The following is a 16,271-nucleotide window of genomic DNA, read 5'->3' as shown; positions in this document are numbered from 1 at the left end:
TAGACGAAAAGAAGATGTTTTGAAGAACAAACAGTTTATCGTCTCCATTGATTTTATAGCATTTTTGTTTGTAAGTTAATGGGGACCAACAACAACTTGGTTTGCCATATTCTTCCAAACATCAGAGGAACGAAACTCATGATTAGAATACCATGAGGGTGAGAAAATGATTACAGTATATTCATTTTTGAGAGAAAGAGAATATATATATATATATATATAGCTTTTACAGAAGTTAGTTCAAATGGGTTTAAATCACCATCGTTTTTGGTGACCTGTTTCTTTAAGAGAGCTCAAGGTGCCGAGGGTTTCTGTTTAAGAATGTCACAGTCATTATCTTACCTCATCTTTTTCACATTATCATCTCTCTCTCTCTCTCTCCCTCCCTCGTTATTTGCATGTTTTCATCTTTCATTTAAGCCGCTTTTAAGTGGGTAATTAAGCAGTACTAGCTCCTTCAGAAGACAGTGAGATGACAGGGTTTCTGTGCCAAGTGACACATCTTCAGAAGAGCTCGAAGCCCCTTCTCTATTTACAGTGACAGCTCAGAGACACGGGTTCAGCCAGCCTGACCCTCGGCAGCTTAAAAGGACAAATGGCAGCCAGAAGTGAGAGGAATTTTCTCAATATATATCCATCAAATGCTCTGTGAGAGGATCCGGAGGAGCAGACTGAAGGGAGATTCCTGTATCTGCTCATTAGCACATGACACTGCACCAGCTAGCAAACCCAGCGCTTATTAAAACTCACTGACAGCGCTGTTAACAGCGTTTAACGCTTATGAGACATAAAACAATGTGTGTGGAAGAACATGCAAATATAATTAAAATAAGAAGAAGCTGATCAGTGATCACAAAAACATAAAAATCATAAAAACAGACACATTTACAGTAATGCTGTTACAGTAATATATATATATATATATATATATATATATATATTAGTGGTGGGCCGTTATCGGCGTTAACGTGAGACTCTTATCGGGCGATAAAAAAAATATCGCCGTTAATCTATTCTCAAAGTTGGGTTGGGAGCTGGGTCTATACTACGCAAGCTATGATGACTTTCACTTTGATATTTTAGCGCGGATGTATACCTAGCCGAATTGCACTGTAGGGGGCGAGAACGAGTCTTCGAACCTGTGTGTATGCGTGCTAACATGGATGTAGCTATGAAGCCGCCAGGTTTGCTTCAGGGAAAATTTATTTTTAAGAAGCTTCCCAATGGAAATCTCAGTGTTTCCCCTACCATTATTTTAGGGGCGGCCCGCCCCCAACGGCACCCCGCCCCTTGAAGGTCAAGTTGATTTTATTTAATTTTATTTTCTCTATAGCGCCAGACCACAAAAGAAGTAATTCAATGTTACCTTCCCTATAGAACAGGTGTATACCTTGTTCTTTTATTAAACAAACTAAATAGCCTTATGTTATTTATCTTATTTACACGACGGCGTGTCATTTATGTCTCTACTTTACATGGTAGCGCTCTCTGTATCGCGCGCACAGCGGAGTTCCGCCCTGGTTCGCGCGCACACATATACACACACACAAACAAACGTAAGCGCACACACAAGTGAACACACTCCCACTCCTATTTGTAAATATTAAGCCGCAAAACGTCTATTTAAATATGACTTCTGTGTGTCTCTGTGTTAATGTATGGCGCAGACGCGCGGGTTTGTTTACTCATACAGAAGCGCGCGACGCTTGCAGCGATATTAAAGTCTGTCTTCTCACTAAATGAGGACATAAATACATGAACAACATCTCCAGAACTGCTCTGAGAGTCACTTCATGAGCACTCGAGCGTTTCATTTGAGAAAAACTATCCTCATATCATATACACAGAAATGTAAAGGTATTCAAGGCAACCCGTCAAAATAAAAGTTCGGTTTCACTTGAAGACATTGGGCAGAACGTAATAGACTACTACTACTAAAACTATTAAAACCTTATCTTTAAGGAATAATCATACAATGTCTTCAATGTTATTATCAATATGAAATCCCCTTTATTTTTATGTCGGGAAAAAACGCAAAAGCCTTTAGGTAGGCTACCTTATGTAATTTTAAATTACATAATTTAATTTAATTAATTAACCTATTAATTACCACGACACCACGAATTACCACCATATTATGTTTGCTTCTTGATGACTGCTAGTTGTTTACTACTAGTAGTGAACTTATTATGATCTACTTGGCAGAATTCAAATGAGCCATTTTAATCTAGATTAATTCCAAGATTACAGTGAGATTAATCTAGATTTAAAAAATTAATCTATGCCCACCACTAATATATATTTATTTTTTATTTTTTTATTATTATTTTTTTTTCTTATCATAATTTGATATAATGCTCTGGTTATGTATGTATTAATTTAATCATCTGTTTGTTCTTTCGTTCATTCATTCATTTATTTATTAAATAATGGAACACAATAAATGCATTTTTTAATATTTAAAAACTTTCAGAATATTACATTAAAATGTCCTTTGTAAGTTGTTATAATTATAATGTTTTCAATATATATATATATATATTTTAATTAAATAATGTAATAAAATAAATGGATTTTAAATATTTTATTTACAAAAATAATTTGTATTATTATTTTTGCATTTTACAATAGCTTAAATGTCCTTAGTAAGCTGTTACTTTTAATATTTATATTGAATTTAAGAACTGACATGCTGATTGTTTTTGTTTTGATTATTTTTTCAAATATATTTAATATGTTTTATATTAAATAATTGCGTAAAATAAATGTATTTTAAATCATTTATTATATTATTATTATTATTAGCTATTATTAATTTAATTTTTTAATGTACTATTTTACATTCATTTAAAATGTCCTTTGATTGAACTGAAGATTTGACATGCTCTGGTTCTGGATTATAACACTCAAAAATGGTCATACACAGTATTTGCTAGCACTGGCATGTATTATGATCAATAAATAAATAAATGAATGAATAAATGTGCTGCCCATCAAAAAGAAAACACTGGAGCAATTCACTGCTGACAATGTAAAGTAATTTCATATGTGGCTGTTTGTCAATAACAATCAAAAAGAGCAGCGTGCTTCCCACAGTGTCTGAGCAGTTAGAAGTATGCACACTTACACTCACACACTCACACACCATTACCCTCACAGTCAACCCGTGCTCGACAGAGGAGCTCGGCCAATTACCCACGGGGTCAAATGCAAAAATATGCGGTCATGCTCACAGTCACAAACACGCAAACACGCCGCGTCACCCAGGGCAAGCCGCGCGGCATGACTCAGGTCTTCATCTGCTCACCTCAGTGCAGCACTCAATAATGCATCGCATCAGCAGACCTGCAGAAAACATGATACTCCTGCTCACGGCTTTAGAGAGGGATTCGGCAAGAATAATATTTCAGAACACTTTGCTTAATGCCTTCACATATAATGCATTACAAACGTATTCATAAAGGCATTGCATCTCATAAATAATTGTAAACAAAGTTAAAGGCATCATAATATTTGCAGATTCCTTGTTACATCATCATGTGTTTTTAATGCATTATAAGACATAACTAAATGAGTAATTCATCATTGCAAAGATTGGGTTTTAATAAAAGTTAGCTGTGTATGCAGTAGAAATGCAATTATTATTATTTATTTATTTATTTTTAATTGGTGGTACATGACTAGAGAAAACAAAGAAACAGGGCTGTGGCAAAAATAAAAAAACTGTAGGAAAACTTACACCCATAATGCACTGGGCTCGATCAGACTATCCGTAAAACAGTAATTTAGTGCAATTTAGTACCTTTTGAAAGGGTGCCGTCCAAGTGAAAGCTTTTGTACCTTTTTTTTCCAGAGAATGCACTTAAACCACCAACACTGTAACAATACAAAGAGATCATTTAGTTGAAAATCTGCAAACATACCCTTTTATCCATTAAGTATACTTTATAATGCATTATACTGAATATACAGTGTTCAAATAAAATATTTTCCAAATATTTTAATCTTTGAACAAGTTACAGAGTTTCGTCTGGTGCTTGCTTTGAGAAAGAAAGAAAAACTGCTGCATTTCAATAACATCAGACCATCTTAAAATATTTAAAACACCTGCATTATTTAAAAATAAAAAAAATAAAAAATCTATCTGTAGTCTGGTCACTTGGGTTGTGTTTTCATACAGTCGCTCAGTGACCCGTACAGTCACTTTCCCATAGGCTATGCAGGTATGTTTTTAACATGAAGTGTCATTTTTTATTTATATGCAGTATAATACAGTAGGCCTATATTTATAGTACACAAAACTTAAAGTAAGTTCAAACAAAAAGCCATGCATGCATGAATGAGTTTTATACTGACGAAAAAAGTTTTCTTTAGTATGGAGTTAGACGTGAATTATGAAACATCAGCAAAGGTAATAATCATGCAGTTTAACATTTTTACTCACTACAGCCTATTTTTATATTTACATTGCATATGCTGCTTGGTGAGGGTTAACTTTGGACTCTGACAGCTAAAATAAAATTACAATCATATACAAATTCCTCTTTTGTACCAATGTTCAACCTTCTGCGAACTCGCTGACCCCTGATGAAGACAGATGAAGTCTCCCAAAAGTCTAGCACTTTTTTACTGTGTCCTGTAGAGAGAAAGGTCACGAGTAAATCCAGAAGAGAGCGGCGTCCCGGGGCACACAATCTCTCTGCTGCAGATGGCACAGGGCACATGTTATGCTTAAATCTGCTCTGACACGCGTCTCCCTTTGGACAGCATGGGCAATATTGTAAACTCTGTGTGTTCATGACAACCATCTGCCCTGAATTTAATTTTGTGGAGTTTAAACTAAAGCTTGCAGAACATGTGTTCACTTTACTTTTGTTTATAGACTTGGTTTCTGATGCTTTAATTATAGAGTAAAAACAATAATAATGTGAAATATTATTTCAATTCAAATAACTGTTTAAATAACTATGATGCCTTAAGTCTATTATGCTCAACAACACTGAACAAAAATGATTACTTTTTTATTCAATCAGTTACATTTAAATAAACAAATTTAGTTGAGTAACTTTCAACATATATATATATATATATATATATATTTTTTTTTTTTTTTATTAAATGTAGCTAAAATAAATTGTTTGCAACCACTTACCTTAAAAACAAATTGTTTTTTTTTTTGCATTTATTTAATTAAAAATACAGTATGATAGGTCATTGTAAATAATATTGTGAAATATTATTACAATCTAAATAACTTTTTTCTACTTTAATAATATATTTTAAAATGTAATTTATATTTGATGCTCACCAATGCTTAAGTTATTTGATAAAAATACAATAAAAACATAAATATTGTGACAATTTAATAATTTAATAAATATTATTACAATTTAAAATAGCTGTTTTCTATGTGAATATCTGTTAATATGTAATTGTTTGCTGTGATCAAAGCTGCATTTTCAGCTGTATAATAGAATAATGCTGTATAATGGAAGTCTTATAAAATATTTTTTTGCTACATTATACTTTGTGGAAACCATGATACTTCTTTTTCAGGATTATTTGATGAATAGAGTTCACTGACCAGCATTTATTTGAAACAGAAATATTGTGTAACATTATAAATAACTTTACTCTCACCTTTGATCCATTTATTGTGTCCTTGATGAATGAATGTGTTAATTTCCTTCAAAAAATATTACCCCAAACGTTTTACATTGTAGTGTATCACGGTTTCCAGAAAAATAAATAAATAAAAATAGAGCAGCACAGCTGTTGATAATAATCAGAAACGTTTGTTGAGCGGCAAATCAGCATATTAAAATTATTTCTGAAGATCACGTGACACTGAAGATGCTAAATTACATTTATAAATAGCCTACATTGTACAATATATCCACATAGAAAACAGTTATTTTACAATATTATACATTTTTCACAATATTGCTGGTTTTATCATATTTTTAATCAAATAAATGCAGTCTTGGTGAGCATAAGGTACACTCTTAAAAATTAAGCTGCTTCTCGATGCCATAGAAGAACCTTTTTTGTCTAAATGGTTCCATAAAGAACCTTTAACATCTGAAGAACCTCTCTGTTTAACAAAAGGTTCTTTGTGGTGAAAAAAGGTTCTTCAGATTATAAAAGGGTAAGAAAGAGATGGTTCTTTATAGAAACTTTGACTGAATGTTTCTTCTATGGCATCGCTCTGAAGAACCTTTTAAGCACCTTTATTTTTAAGAATGTAACATAGAAAACAGTTCTTTTAAATCGAAAAATTTTTTCACAATATTGCTGGTTTTACCATATTTTTTATCAAATAAATGCAGCATTGGTGAGCACAAGAGTCTTCTTTCAAAAATGCTCAAGGCCTGATTCTCTCTCTCTCTCTCTCTCAGAATGATTCCCGCCTCCCATAAGCTGTTCTTACTGAGCGATCTGGCCTCGTCTCGAGACTACGAGCTCTGCGTCCTGGCCGTCTACGACGACGGCATCACGGCTCTGACCGCGACACGGCTGGTGGGCTGCGTCTCCTTCTCCACGGAGCGTGAGTTTCGTCACTGCCGCTCCATCCATGACCAGTTCCTCGGCGGCACCATGATCATCGTCATTGGCGGGATCATCGTGGCGTCGGTCCTCGTCTTCATCTTCATCCTGCTGATGAAGTACAAGCTTCACAGCCAGCACTACAAGCAGAAGGCGGCTCGCGTCAGTAACGTTTGTTCTCAGACCAACGGTGGCCAGCAGGGGGCGGCATCGGGCCCTCCGCCGCGCTCGTCCTCATCCTCGGGATCCTCCAGCAAGCCTTCCGTACCGCTCGGGTTGGACAGACAAGAAGGGTCCCACGGCCTGGAGGGGGGTTACGGAGCGCTTAAAGGGACCACTGTGGTGGACTTGAACCCGGAATACGGGAAATCGTTCAAAGAGGACGACTCCATATCGCAATAACACAGGGTTCGATCCCGCCTCCCTTCCCATTCTCTCCACACCTCAACCCATTCTGTTTCTTTTCTGTTGCCAGCGTCCTGCGGCCTTACCAAGGGTTTTCTCCTGTCTGAGGTGAGCATGCTTTTAATCTGTTAAAGGGATAGTTCACCCAAAAATGAAAATTCTGTCATTAATTACTCGCCCTCATGTCGTTCCAAACCCGCAAGACCTTTGTTTGTCTTCGGAACACAAATAAAGATACTTTTGATGGAATCCGAGAGCTCTCAAACCCTGCATAGACAGCAACAAAACTGAAATGTTCCTAGGTATTTATATATATTTTGTGAAATATATTTCGTGCGCAAAGGAAACAAAAATAATGACTTTATTCAACAATTATTCTCCTCCTCATCCCGTCTGTAGCGACATGCAGAAGAATTGTTGAATAAAGTCGTAATTTTTGTTTCCTTTGCGTACAAAATATATTCTCATAGCTTCACAAAACTGAAGTTGAGCCACTGATGTCACATGGACTATTTCATCGATGTCCTTGCTATGTTTCTGGACCTAGGAACATTTCAGTTGTGTTGTTGTCTATGCAGGGTTTGAGAGCTCTCGGATTCCATCAAAAATATCTTAATTTGTGTTCCGAAGACAAACGAAGGTCTTGCGGGTTTGGAACAACATGAGGGCGAGTAATTAATGACAGAATTTGAATTTTTTGGGTGAACTATCCCTTTAAGGTTTGTTGCTAGGCAGCGGGTTGCCAGCGTGATAGAATCTCCCCACGCTACAGTGCTGTTGATGCAGAGATGTTCCAGTTCTGTTAATTAGACCTCCTTTAATGGATAAATTACAGGCATAGCAGCTCTCCTGTCTGTCTGTGTCGGGGTAACAGGCCTAAAAAGATTTCCCCAACGGTATGGCGCACTTGAGATCGCTATTTAAATTGATAGCCTGACAGTTGTTTCGTTCAATAGGATGCATTTGAATTACAAAAGCGTAAAATTGAAACGCTATGATGCCTGGTTTGGATGTTTTTGCAACGAAAATTAGATGAATCCTACGGTTTGCACATTTTAGTACATTAGGCTCGTGTGTATGTTATGAATATCCCTGCTGAGTATGGAATAGCACATATTACTGTTGTCCTTTGCGAGGTGCAGGTCATGCCTCTATATATTTGTATTTTGCAGGGTTGTGTTTAAATTACCACTTCAACACAGCATTATGAGTCCAGGAGAGATTTAAAGGGATAGTTCACCCAAAAATGAAAATTCTACTCAGTTCTAGTCATTTACTCACCCTCATGTCATTCCAAACCTGTATGAGTTTCTTTCCTCGGATGGACACAAAATAAGATATTTTGAAGAATGTTGGTAACCGAACAGTTGACGGTAGCCATTGACTACCATAGTATCCCCCCCCCCCCTCCATACTATGGAAGTCAATGGCTACCGTCAACTGTACATTTACCCCCATACTTTAAAATATATATATTTTTGTGTGTTCGACAGAAAAAGCAATTCATAGAGGTTTGGAACAAGTGGACAGTAAGGAGATGATGACATAAGTTTCATTTTTGAGGTGAACTATCACTTTAATGCTGGAATACTATATACACAACTTACTCTAGGTATCATACATTTGCCGACTTGGAGAAACTGGGCATCGCACACTAAATGACTGAGGATCACGCAGAAATCAATTTAATATGCTGATTTATTGCTCAAGGAAGAACCGTTGAAAACAGTTTTTGCTACTTAATATTTTGTAGTAAACATGATAATTTTTTTTCCCAGGACTTTTTGATGAATAGAAAGTTCAATGAACAGCATTTATTTGAAATAGAATCTTTTGTAACATTATAAACGTCTTTACTGTTACTTTTGATCCATTTAATGCGTCATTGCTGAATGAGAATATTCATTTCTTGGAAAAAAAAATCTACCTCAAACTTATACAAAGTAAATAGTATTGTATCACGGATACAATGTTTCAAATAAATGTTTCTTGAGCAGCAAATCAGCATATTAGAATGATTTCTGAAGGATCATGTGACACTTCCAAACTTTCAAATTGTTCCAAAAACAACTAATTCACACAGAAACATGCACCTTGTTTCTAAGAGATGTTTGAAAAATAAAACAATGTGTTCTAAAATGAAACATGTTTGATCTCCTCCTACAGGATGGAATCAAAGTTTCAGTCTGTACCCGTCAAAAACTAAGAGATTCTCTGTGAAATCTGTTACCACTGATTGCCCAAAATCTGCAGACTGACTCTGACTTTTGGCAACTACCACTGATCCATCCGGACTTTGACTGTACAAAGTAGTTTATTCCATACTTTAGTGTTCTTTGTCAGCTTGTCGACAAGTAAAAGAATCAGAATGATCCTATATGAATTTTCATGTTGGTTAGTGCTGGTTATGTCACCCATAAACTACACAAAGTACACATAAACTTCCAGAGTTGTCACCGGTTTGCTGTTCTTTTCATGCTAAACAACTGTCTGTCATCGTCAATGTCAGTTCCAGTCAAATAGCGTGTCACACTACACCATCTAGATATTTAACCTGCTAAATAGTCGAGTCACATTTATATATATATATATACTAGTGGTGTGAGATATTTATCATCCACGATAATATCATAATCGTTGTTTTAACAATGAGCGAGCTGACATTATTGAGTATGTCACACACTTTGCAAAAAAAAAAAAAAAAAAAAAACACATCTGGAGAGACCAAAAACAATTAGAACATCTCTATAATTCATCATGAAAGCAAAAATGATCACTGTATGGGTTTGTGTTTTTTTTTTGTATTTATAAGATATGATACAGCCTAGTTAAGTAATATCACACAAGTGAACAAAGCCAGAGGCAAACATTTGTGCATTTCATCACTGCAGTGTTTCATTTCTGAATAAATCTGAATTTAAACGAATCATTTGAGCCAGTGATTCAATGATCCATTCATAAAGTTAGTCACTTGCATTACCAAGGACTGGTGGTTTTAGTGTCATGTTTATTTATCCATGAGATGTTATCGACAACACCCCAATATCGAGACATAATTTTTTGCCAATATCACGTACCCCTAGTGCTTTAAACAATACAGATTGTGTCACAGCAGCTTCACAGAGATAAACAGGAAAATAACAGATTTATCAGTTATGGAAACTCAACTATGAAGAGTGCTGTAAAGCGGCTCTAAAAGACAACACTGTCATATTCAGTTCAGTTCAAGTCAGTTCAGTGTTGATTAAGTTCAGATCAATAACACTGTGAAGCTGCGTCTCTCAGATCGAGTCTTTGATCATTCAAACGTAGCGATCATTACTCATGTAAACAAGCACCAATTTGCCTCAGATCTTGGGCTTTTGTTTGTGATCTCCATTAACTGTCAGCAAGCACAAAAGCCATTAATTATTTTAAAGTTACCGCTGATAACCAATAAATGTTGGATATTAAATTCTACAATTTTGTGGGAATGTATACATACAAAAAAAAAATTAAAAATAATTTATGCTATAAGTGAATTTATGCATCACAACTTTATAAATTGCTGGATGAAAAAAAAAATGATGAGCTACAGAAAATGGATTTGCATTTGAAGACTTGCTAAAGATTACATTTAACTGTGCATGATGGAAACCCAAATGTAACAATTTGGAAAATGTGCATGAATATTTAAAAAAAAACTATTATCAATTGATACCGATAAATTAAACATCTCTAGTACTGGCCGATAACCGATACTGTGCTGATATATCATGCGTCCCTATGTTGATTGACTGAAAAAAAAACATTTTCAGTCAAACTTCCAGCTGCACTCTTAAAAATAAAGGTGCTTCAAAAAAGGTTCTTCAAGCGATGCCATAGAAGAACCATTTTTGGTTCCACAAAGAACCATTCAGTCAAAGGTTCTTTAAAGAACCATCTCTTTCTTACCTTTTTATAATCTGAAGAACCTTCTTTTACCACAAAGAACCTTTTGTGAAACAGAGAGGTTCTTCAGATGTTAAAGGTTCTTTATGGGACCATTTAGACAAAAAGTTTCTTCTATGGCATCGTGAAGCACCTTTATTTTTAAGAGTGTATTTTCCTTCATGCTAAACCATCCAGCAGCACACCGGCAGCGCTAGAGGTGTCGGTTTATATTCCAGTCAAAGCCCGAACGTTGGCCAGGTTCCTGGCGTTTAGAGCAGTGTGGATAATATCCAACGGTGGACCACCTTGGCTCTCAGCTCTGAGAGAGGAGGCCATTTAACATAACCAGGGGAGAGCCATCTCAGTCAATTGGTCACGGTTGCCTTCTATTGAGGAGCCTCAGAGGAGCCCTGAATGGGCCGGGATGAAAGCACAGATTGAAGCTGTTCTCTGTTCGGTGGGAAACAGCACCTCCAGCGGACAGAAATCTGGAGCTGAACGACTGAATGAAGGGCAGAGGTGTCTGTCAGGGTCACTGTCAGGAACCACTTCAAAAGGCTTCTGTAGACACCATGTTCTGCCTGTACAATTAGGTGAACAAAGAGTTAGCGTCTGACCAAGATGAAGACTTTTGAGTTAAATCACCTTCTCTGACCTGGAAAAACACCCATCTTTTATTCCAGAGCTCGATTTGATTTTGAAATGCCCCAAAGCTCCTGTCAGCACCTCTGGATCATACAATGTGGAGGTGTTTGATGTTTCACTTTATTTGCCTGTGGCTAGAGTTTGATTTTTTTTTTTTTTTTTTTTTGGCTATGACTTATCATTTATTTTGCAATTTATTTATGATTTGGCTATTACCGATTGATTGATTGATTGATTGATGAAACATTTTTACACTTAAAAATAATGAGTAAATTTTAAAACTGTGAAATCAATTAGATGTACTTGCATTTGGTTGAACTGTCAGGAATTGTTTTAGTTGTGTCCAACTTACCTACCAATGTTTTTGTTAAAGATGAATAAAATGTATTTGAATTAAATAATAATTGTGATTTTTGAAACTGATCGGTATATTTTCTCCATTGCCAAATATTTACATTTAAATTTAAGAACAACATTAAATATATAAAAATATTTTATTAAAAATACATATTTATTTATTTGTTTATTTATTTTTTAATATATATATATAAAAAAGATCTACTTTTTAGTCTAATACTAATCTCTTTTTTTGTGAAGGGGAGAAAATGTTAGCTGTTGTAGTTTAATTTAAGTATTCCCAGTTCAAAGAAATCATAGGTTATTAAGATAGCATATTTATTTTGTTATTGTGATATTTGCAAAGCCACTGAATTATTTCTGTGCCGGCCATTCAGAACTACTAGCCAAAAACAAAACAATATATATATATAAGAAATAAATCAGATTATAAACCAGAAATCACTGCTAAGATGTTAATATATTTATTATTAATATACAATTTTTAAATAATGGAATTCAAAGCTTTCCGTTTATGTCAATAATTGTTTGTGAATACAATAATAATAATAAAATATATTCTCATTGACTTTTAAAACAACATTTATATTGTTATTAATTAATTGTATTGTTTTTTTAATGGTATTGTGTGTCTATATCTTCTCTTAATATGTCCTGACATATGTAGTAAAAAAAAAAAAAAGAAAGAAAGAAAAAAAAAGACATTTATTTCAGTCATTCACTTATTTCCTTTTTTTAAAAACAATGTGGCATGTTTCGTCCAGTATGCAAAACTTATTTCTGCTTTGTTTTGCTAATGTTGGTGGCTCTTGGTTGGAGAATATCATTTATGAATCATAACCCACCAAACTGCTATTAGTGAGTTTATATGCATTACCTGCCATGGTCAATTTCCACCCGAAATGATCCCCAGGTTTGCAGATGCTGATTTCAAACCCTGCCTGTAGCTCAACCGAGTGCTGATTCATGATCTAATGTTTTAATGGACCACAATGGATTCAGCTATATAAAATTAGTGCACAATTATTTCTTCTATTAGCTCCAGATGGATTTACATTTCCTTTAGCTCAGCGTGAAATGGGAGAGATTAGGACGGCGGAATAGAGATACAAGGCCTGGCAAAGAGCTGCAGAGATAGGGAAAGGCGCTTTGATGGAAGAAAAGAGGGCAGATATGAGTATTGTGATGGGGTTTAGAGATTGAGATAAAAGGGTAAAGGCCTAGAATCTCACATATTGAGACAAATGGGCTAATCTGAGGGGTGGGATGTTGTGGAATACCAGCACAGCCACAGTAGAAGGTAATTACTGTTTGTTGTGCGCCATAGAAATGGGCCGCAACCTCTCTTCGACAGCCGTTTGGAACCAGAATCCCTCCAGACTGCAGCAGGACACGCTGCGCTAAAAATAGCCATCTGAAGAAGGCCTAGCATTAGCGGCTCTCTGCAGATAACTAGCCACTATAACATTTCAGGCCTTGTCCTTGCTGCTGCTGCTGAAGGCTTTGTTTTTCGGCATTAAATCTGGGAGGAAAGTCTCAGTAAACTGATGATGGTTGGAGTTAATGAAGTCGTTAAATGTCCAATTAGCATGCGCTATGTATAGTCACCCACGCTGTCTGTTTATGCAAACTCAGCTGATGTTGTTTGTGTATCCTCGGCTGCTGTTTGCTCTGATACGGATGTGATAATGTGTGCTGAGATGGCACTGGTTACCTGTATGCATGCTGGACAAAGCCAAGCTACACCTGCATTATGAAGCTGCATCATTTATTTTACATGACGCATTTGTTTACATTAGTTTACCTTTACATGTATGCATTCGACAGATGTTTATTTTATTTATTTTATTCTTACTTAAACTGACTTGCATTGCATTTGACCAAGATATGCATTTGATCAGTTCATGCATTCTCTGGGAATCAAACTCGTGACCCTGTCATTGCCAGCACCATAATCTAGTGTTAGTGATACATGAATGTATTTATTTAGCTAGCTATCTAGTTAGTTAATTTATTTATTTATTTTAGTGTTTTACTTTTTTTTAAATAATTTTTTAGTTTGACTTTTACAGTGTGTATAAACACACTCAATGATTCTCCTAGACCCAGTTAATGCCTGGTATCACATCTCAAGTGGTCAGGAGAGACAGATCGCGGTTTATTCATCTCAAGTGCATCTTCTGTGACCACTTGTGATCAGATTTCAATAGGAGCCACTTACAGTGTCAGTGTTCCCTGGGAATCGATCCCATGACCTTAGTGTTGCTTGCATCATGTTATGCTTTTTAGCTTCATGAATGTTTCATGAAAGTTTTGTTTTGTTTTTACATGAAAAATGCATGAATTTTACATTTTAATTTGTCTATAATTTTGATCATTGTTAACGAAATTGTTGAATATAAGTGGCCTTAACTACAATGTACTTACATTTAAATTTATCATTTGGTACAATGCACTTATTGTGTACATACATGTTTTTACATTGTTCTTATATTTAAAAAAATACTTGCATGTAATTACGTCTGTAATTAATTCATGTAATTACATTTATAATTACTCTGTTGACCCATCCCTTACACCTTAACCCACCCTTAAACCTACCCATACCACCAAACCAGTCCCTAACCTCACCCATATTCCACCACAACAGCAGCAGAAGTGTTTTGTGAACACAATAAATCCAAAAAATGAAAACTTAAAATCTGTATTTATTTATTTAACCTTTTTAATAAAATAAAATTTAATTGATTTTTATTATTTATTATTTTTATTATTTCAATCTTTTGAATTACATTTCATTCCATTTTTTGATATTTGTATAAGCTTAAAGCTCTTGAATTTAGCAGAATGGATGATTGACAAGTCATTTGCTGCCTGTGCTGCCGGTGCATTAGAGCAGATTACCGAGACGGATGAGCGTAAAAACGTGTAAAGGTCACTTTATCAGAGGTGGAACATCTTCTGCAGTAGCTCACCGTCTTTCCTTTTGATTTTTGTCCTTTGCATTTGATGTTTAAATGTGTTCGCTGCTGAATCTGATCTCATGCCTCTGTTGTTTTTCAAGGCAAACTCACAATCTGGAAGCCAAACGCAGAACGCCAGATTAAAAGGGAGTGGATCCAATCTATTAGTAGGACAAGCCGCGGTCGGAAGGCAAACACAACAGGCTCTCCGTGTTCAATTCTTTATGCAAAACTCTCCCGGACCCTGGAAATCATGTGCCTCTTCAGTGCATATGAGCAATGTTTTCTATGTTAAACTAGAGGTCATTTCCCCGAGAGAGGAGAACCATCAAATCATTCAATGGGAAGAGAGAGGGAAACGCTCTCTGGATGTTTTTTTTTTGTTGTTGTTTTTTTTGTGGGAAATACTATGACAAAATATCAGTGTTAAACAGATGAAGCAGTGCCAAAGGACTGAACCCTGTGGATTTAACGCTCTCCCGAAGGCCTGTGTGGATACAGACTTATCAAAGTTCGATCAAACATTGACGAGTCGGTATCAAGTTAACATTTGTGGACCTTCTGGAGCACTTCATTATGGATTCCTCTGCATGGCCTCGGCTAATGACTCGCTCGCTCTCTCTCACTTCATTGGGAAAGGAACGCACGGATCGATCTTCAGCTGATTAACAAACATGGCGAGTGTGTTCTTGGGATCTGGAGATTAGGTCAAACAGGAGAGAACATTGATTATCACAACGCGCTAAAACTTTCCCCATCGCCTGTATCAACAAGGATTGAGGGTAAGACACTCTTGAGAACTCTGTATCTGACAGCAGACTGTGTGAAAGCAGCGTAGGCCACGCTAAATACTCTTTGACAGTCGGCCCGCTGAAATAAATACTGTTCTTTTTTCCCCTCGATTGACTGTGGACGTATTTGTATGTGAAGTACACCTTCAGCCATCTCTGATTTTAATCATTTGATTTCAAGGAGAAAATAATAATAAAAAAATTTAAAAAATAAAAAAACATATGGGATGGAATTTTATGCTTTCATAGGTACTCTATGTGGATTTATAAAGAAATAAAGTATTTTTCTTCAAGGCTTGTGGAAATGACTTTTTATAAACCCAGAACTGTTAATTATTTATTTATTTTATTTGTTTCTGCTATGATTATTTTCATAATGAAATATATTGAAAGGTTTCTCCAGGAGGTCTTTGGGCCTGTAATGTAATGGAAGTTAACTCAAGCATACTCTGAATCATATGCTAGTGATTTTTAGTCCTGTGCATTACTCATAATCTCAATTTTCCAGAGAGAAGGTTTATCTTGTGTCAAATGTTTACAAATGCATTGATTATTTGTAGTCTGAGGCGTTTATGCTAATCGAATGAAGTCGTAATGACTCGTGTCGCCACATGATGTCAGTGCTCACGCAGGTCTTTACTGATGGCATGCA

At 35.6% G+C, this 16,271-nt stretch overlaps 1 protein-coding gene across 2 annotated transcripts in view; it reads left to right on the top strand.

Annotated features, from left to right (window-relative positions):
- si:cabz01090165.1 (uncharacterized protein LOC100333421 homolog) overlaps positions 1–15,841 on the top strand; it is a 175,846-nt gene extending 160,005 nt beyond the window's left edge. Inside the window, exons 4-5 of one of the 2 annotated variants that reach the window (XM_058752334.1) lie at positions 6,399–7,059; positions 14,930–15,841. In XM_058752334.1, the coding sequence (XP_058608317.1) occupies positions 6,399–6,948 (550 nt within the window). In that variant the 3' untranslated portion in view covers positions 6,949–7,059; positions 14,930–15,841. Of the gene's footprint in view, positions 1–6,398; positions 7,060–9,117; positions 9,934–14,929 lie in introns of those variants that run through there. The other variant, XM_058752335.1, reaches the window with a different exon arrangement.
- Positions 15,842–16,271: the final 430 nt, after the last annotated feature.

Source organism: Onychostoma macrolepis, chromosome 18, assembly GCF_012432095.1.
Source record: "Onychostoma macrolepis isolate SWU-2019 chromosome 18, ASM1243209v1, whole genome shotgun sequence".
Taxonomy (NCBI): Eukaryota; Metazoa; Chordata; class Actinopteri; order Cypriniformes; family Cyprinidae; genus Onychostoma; species Onychostoma macrolepis.
This window is presented reverse-complemented; position numbering and strand designations above follow the sequence as displayed.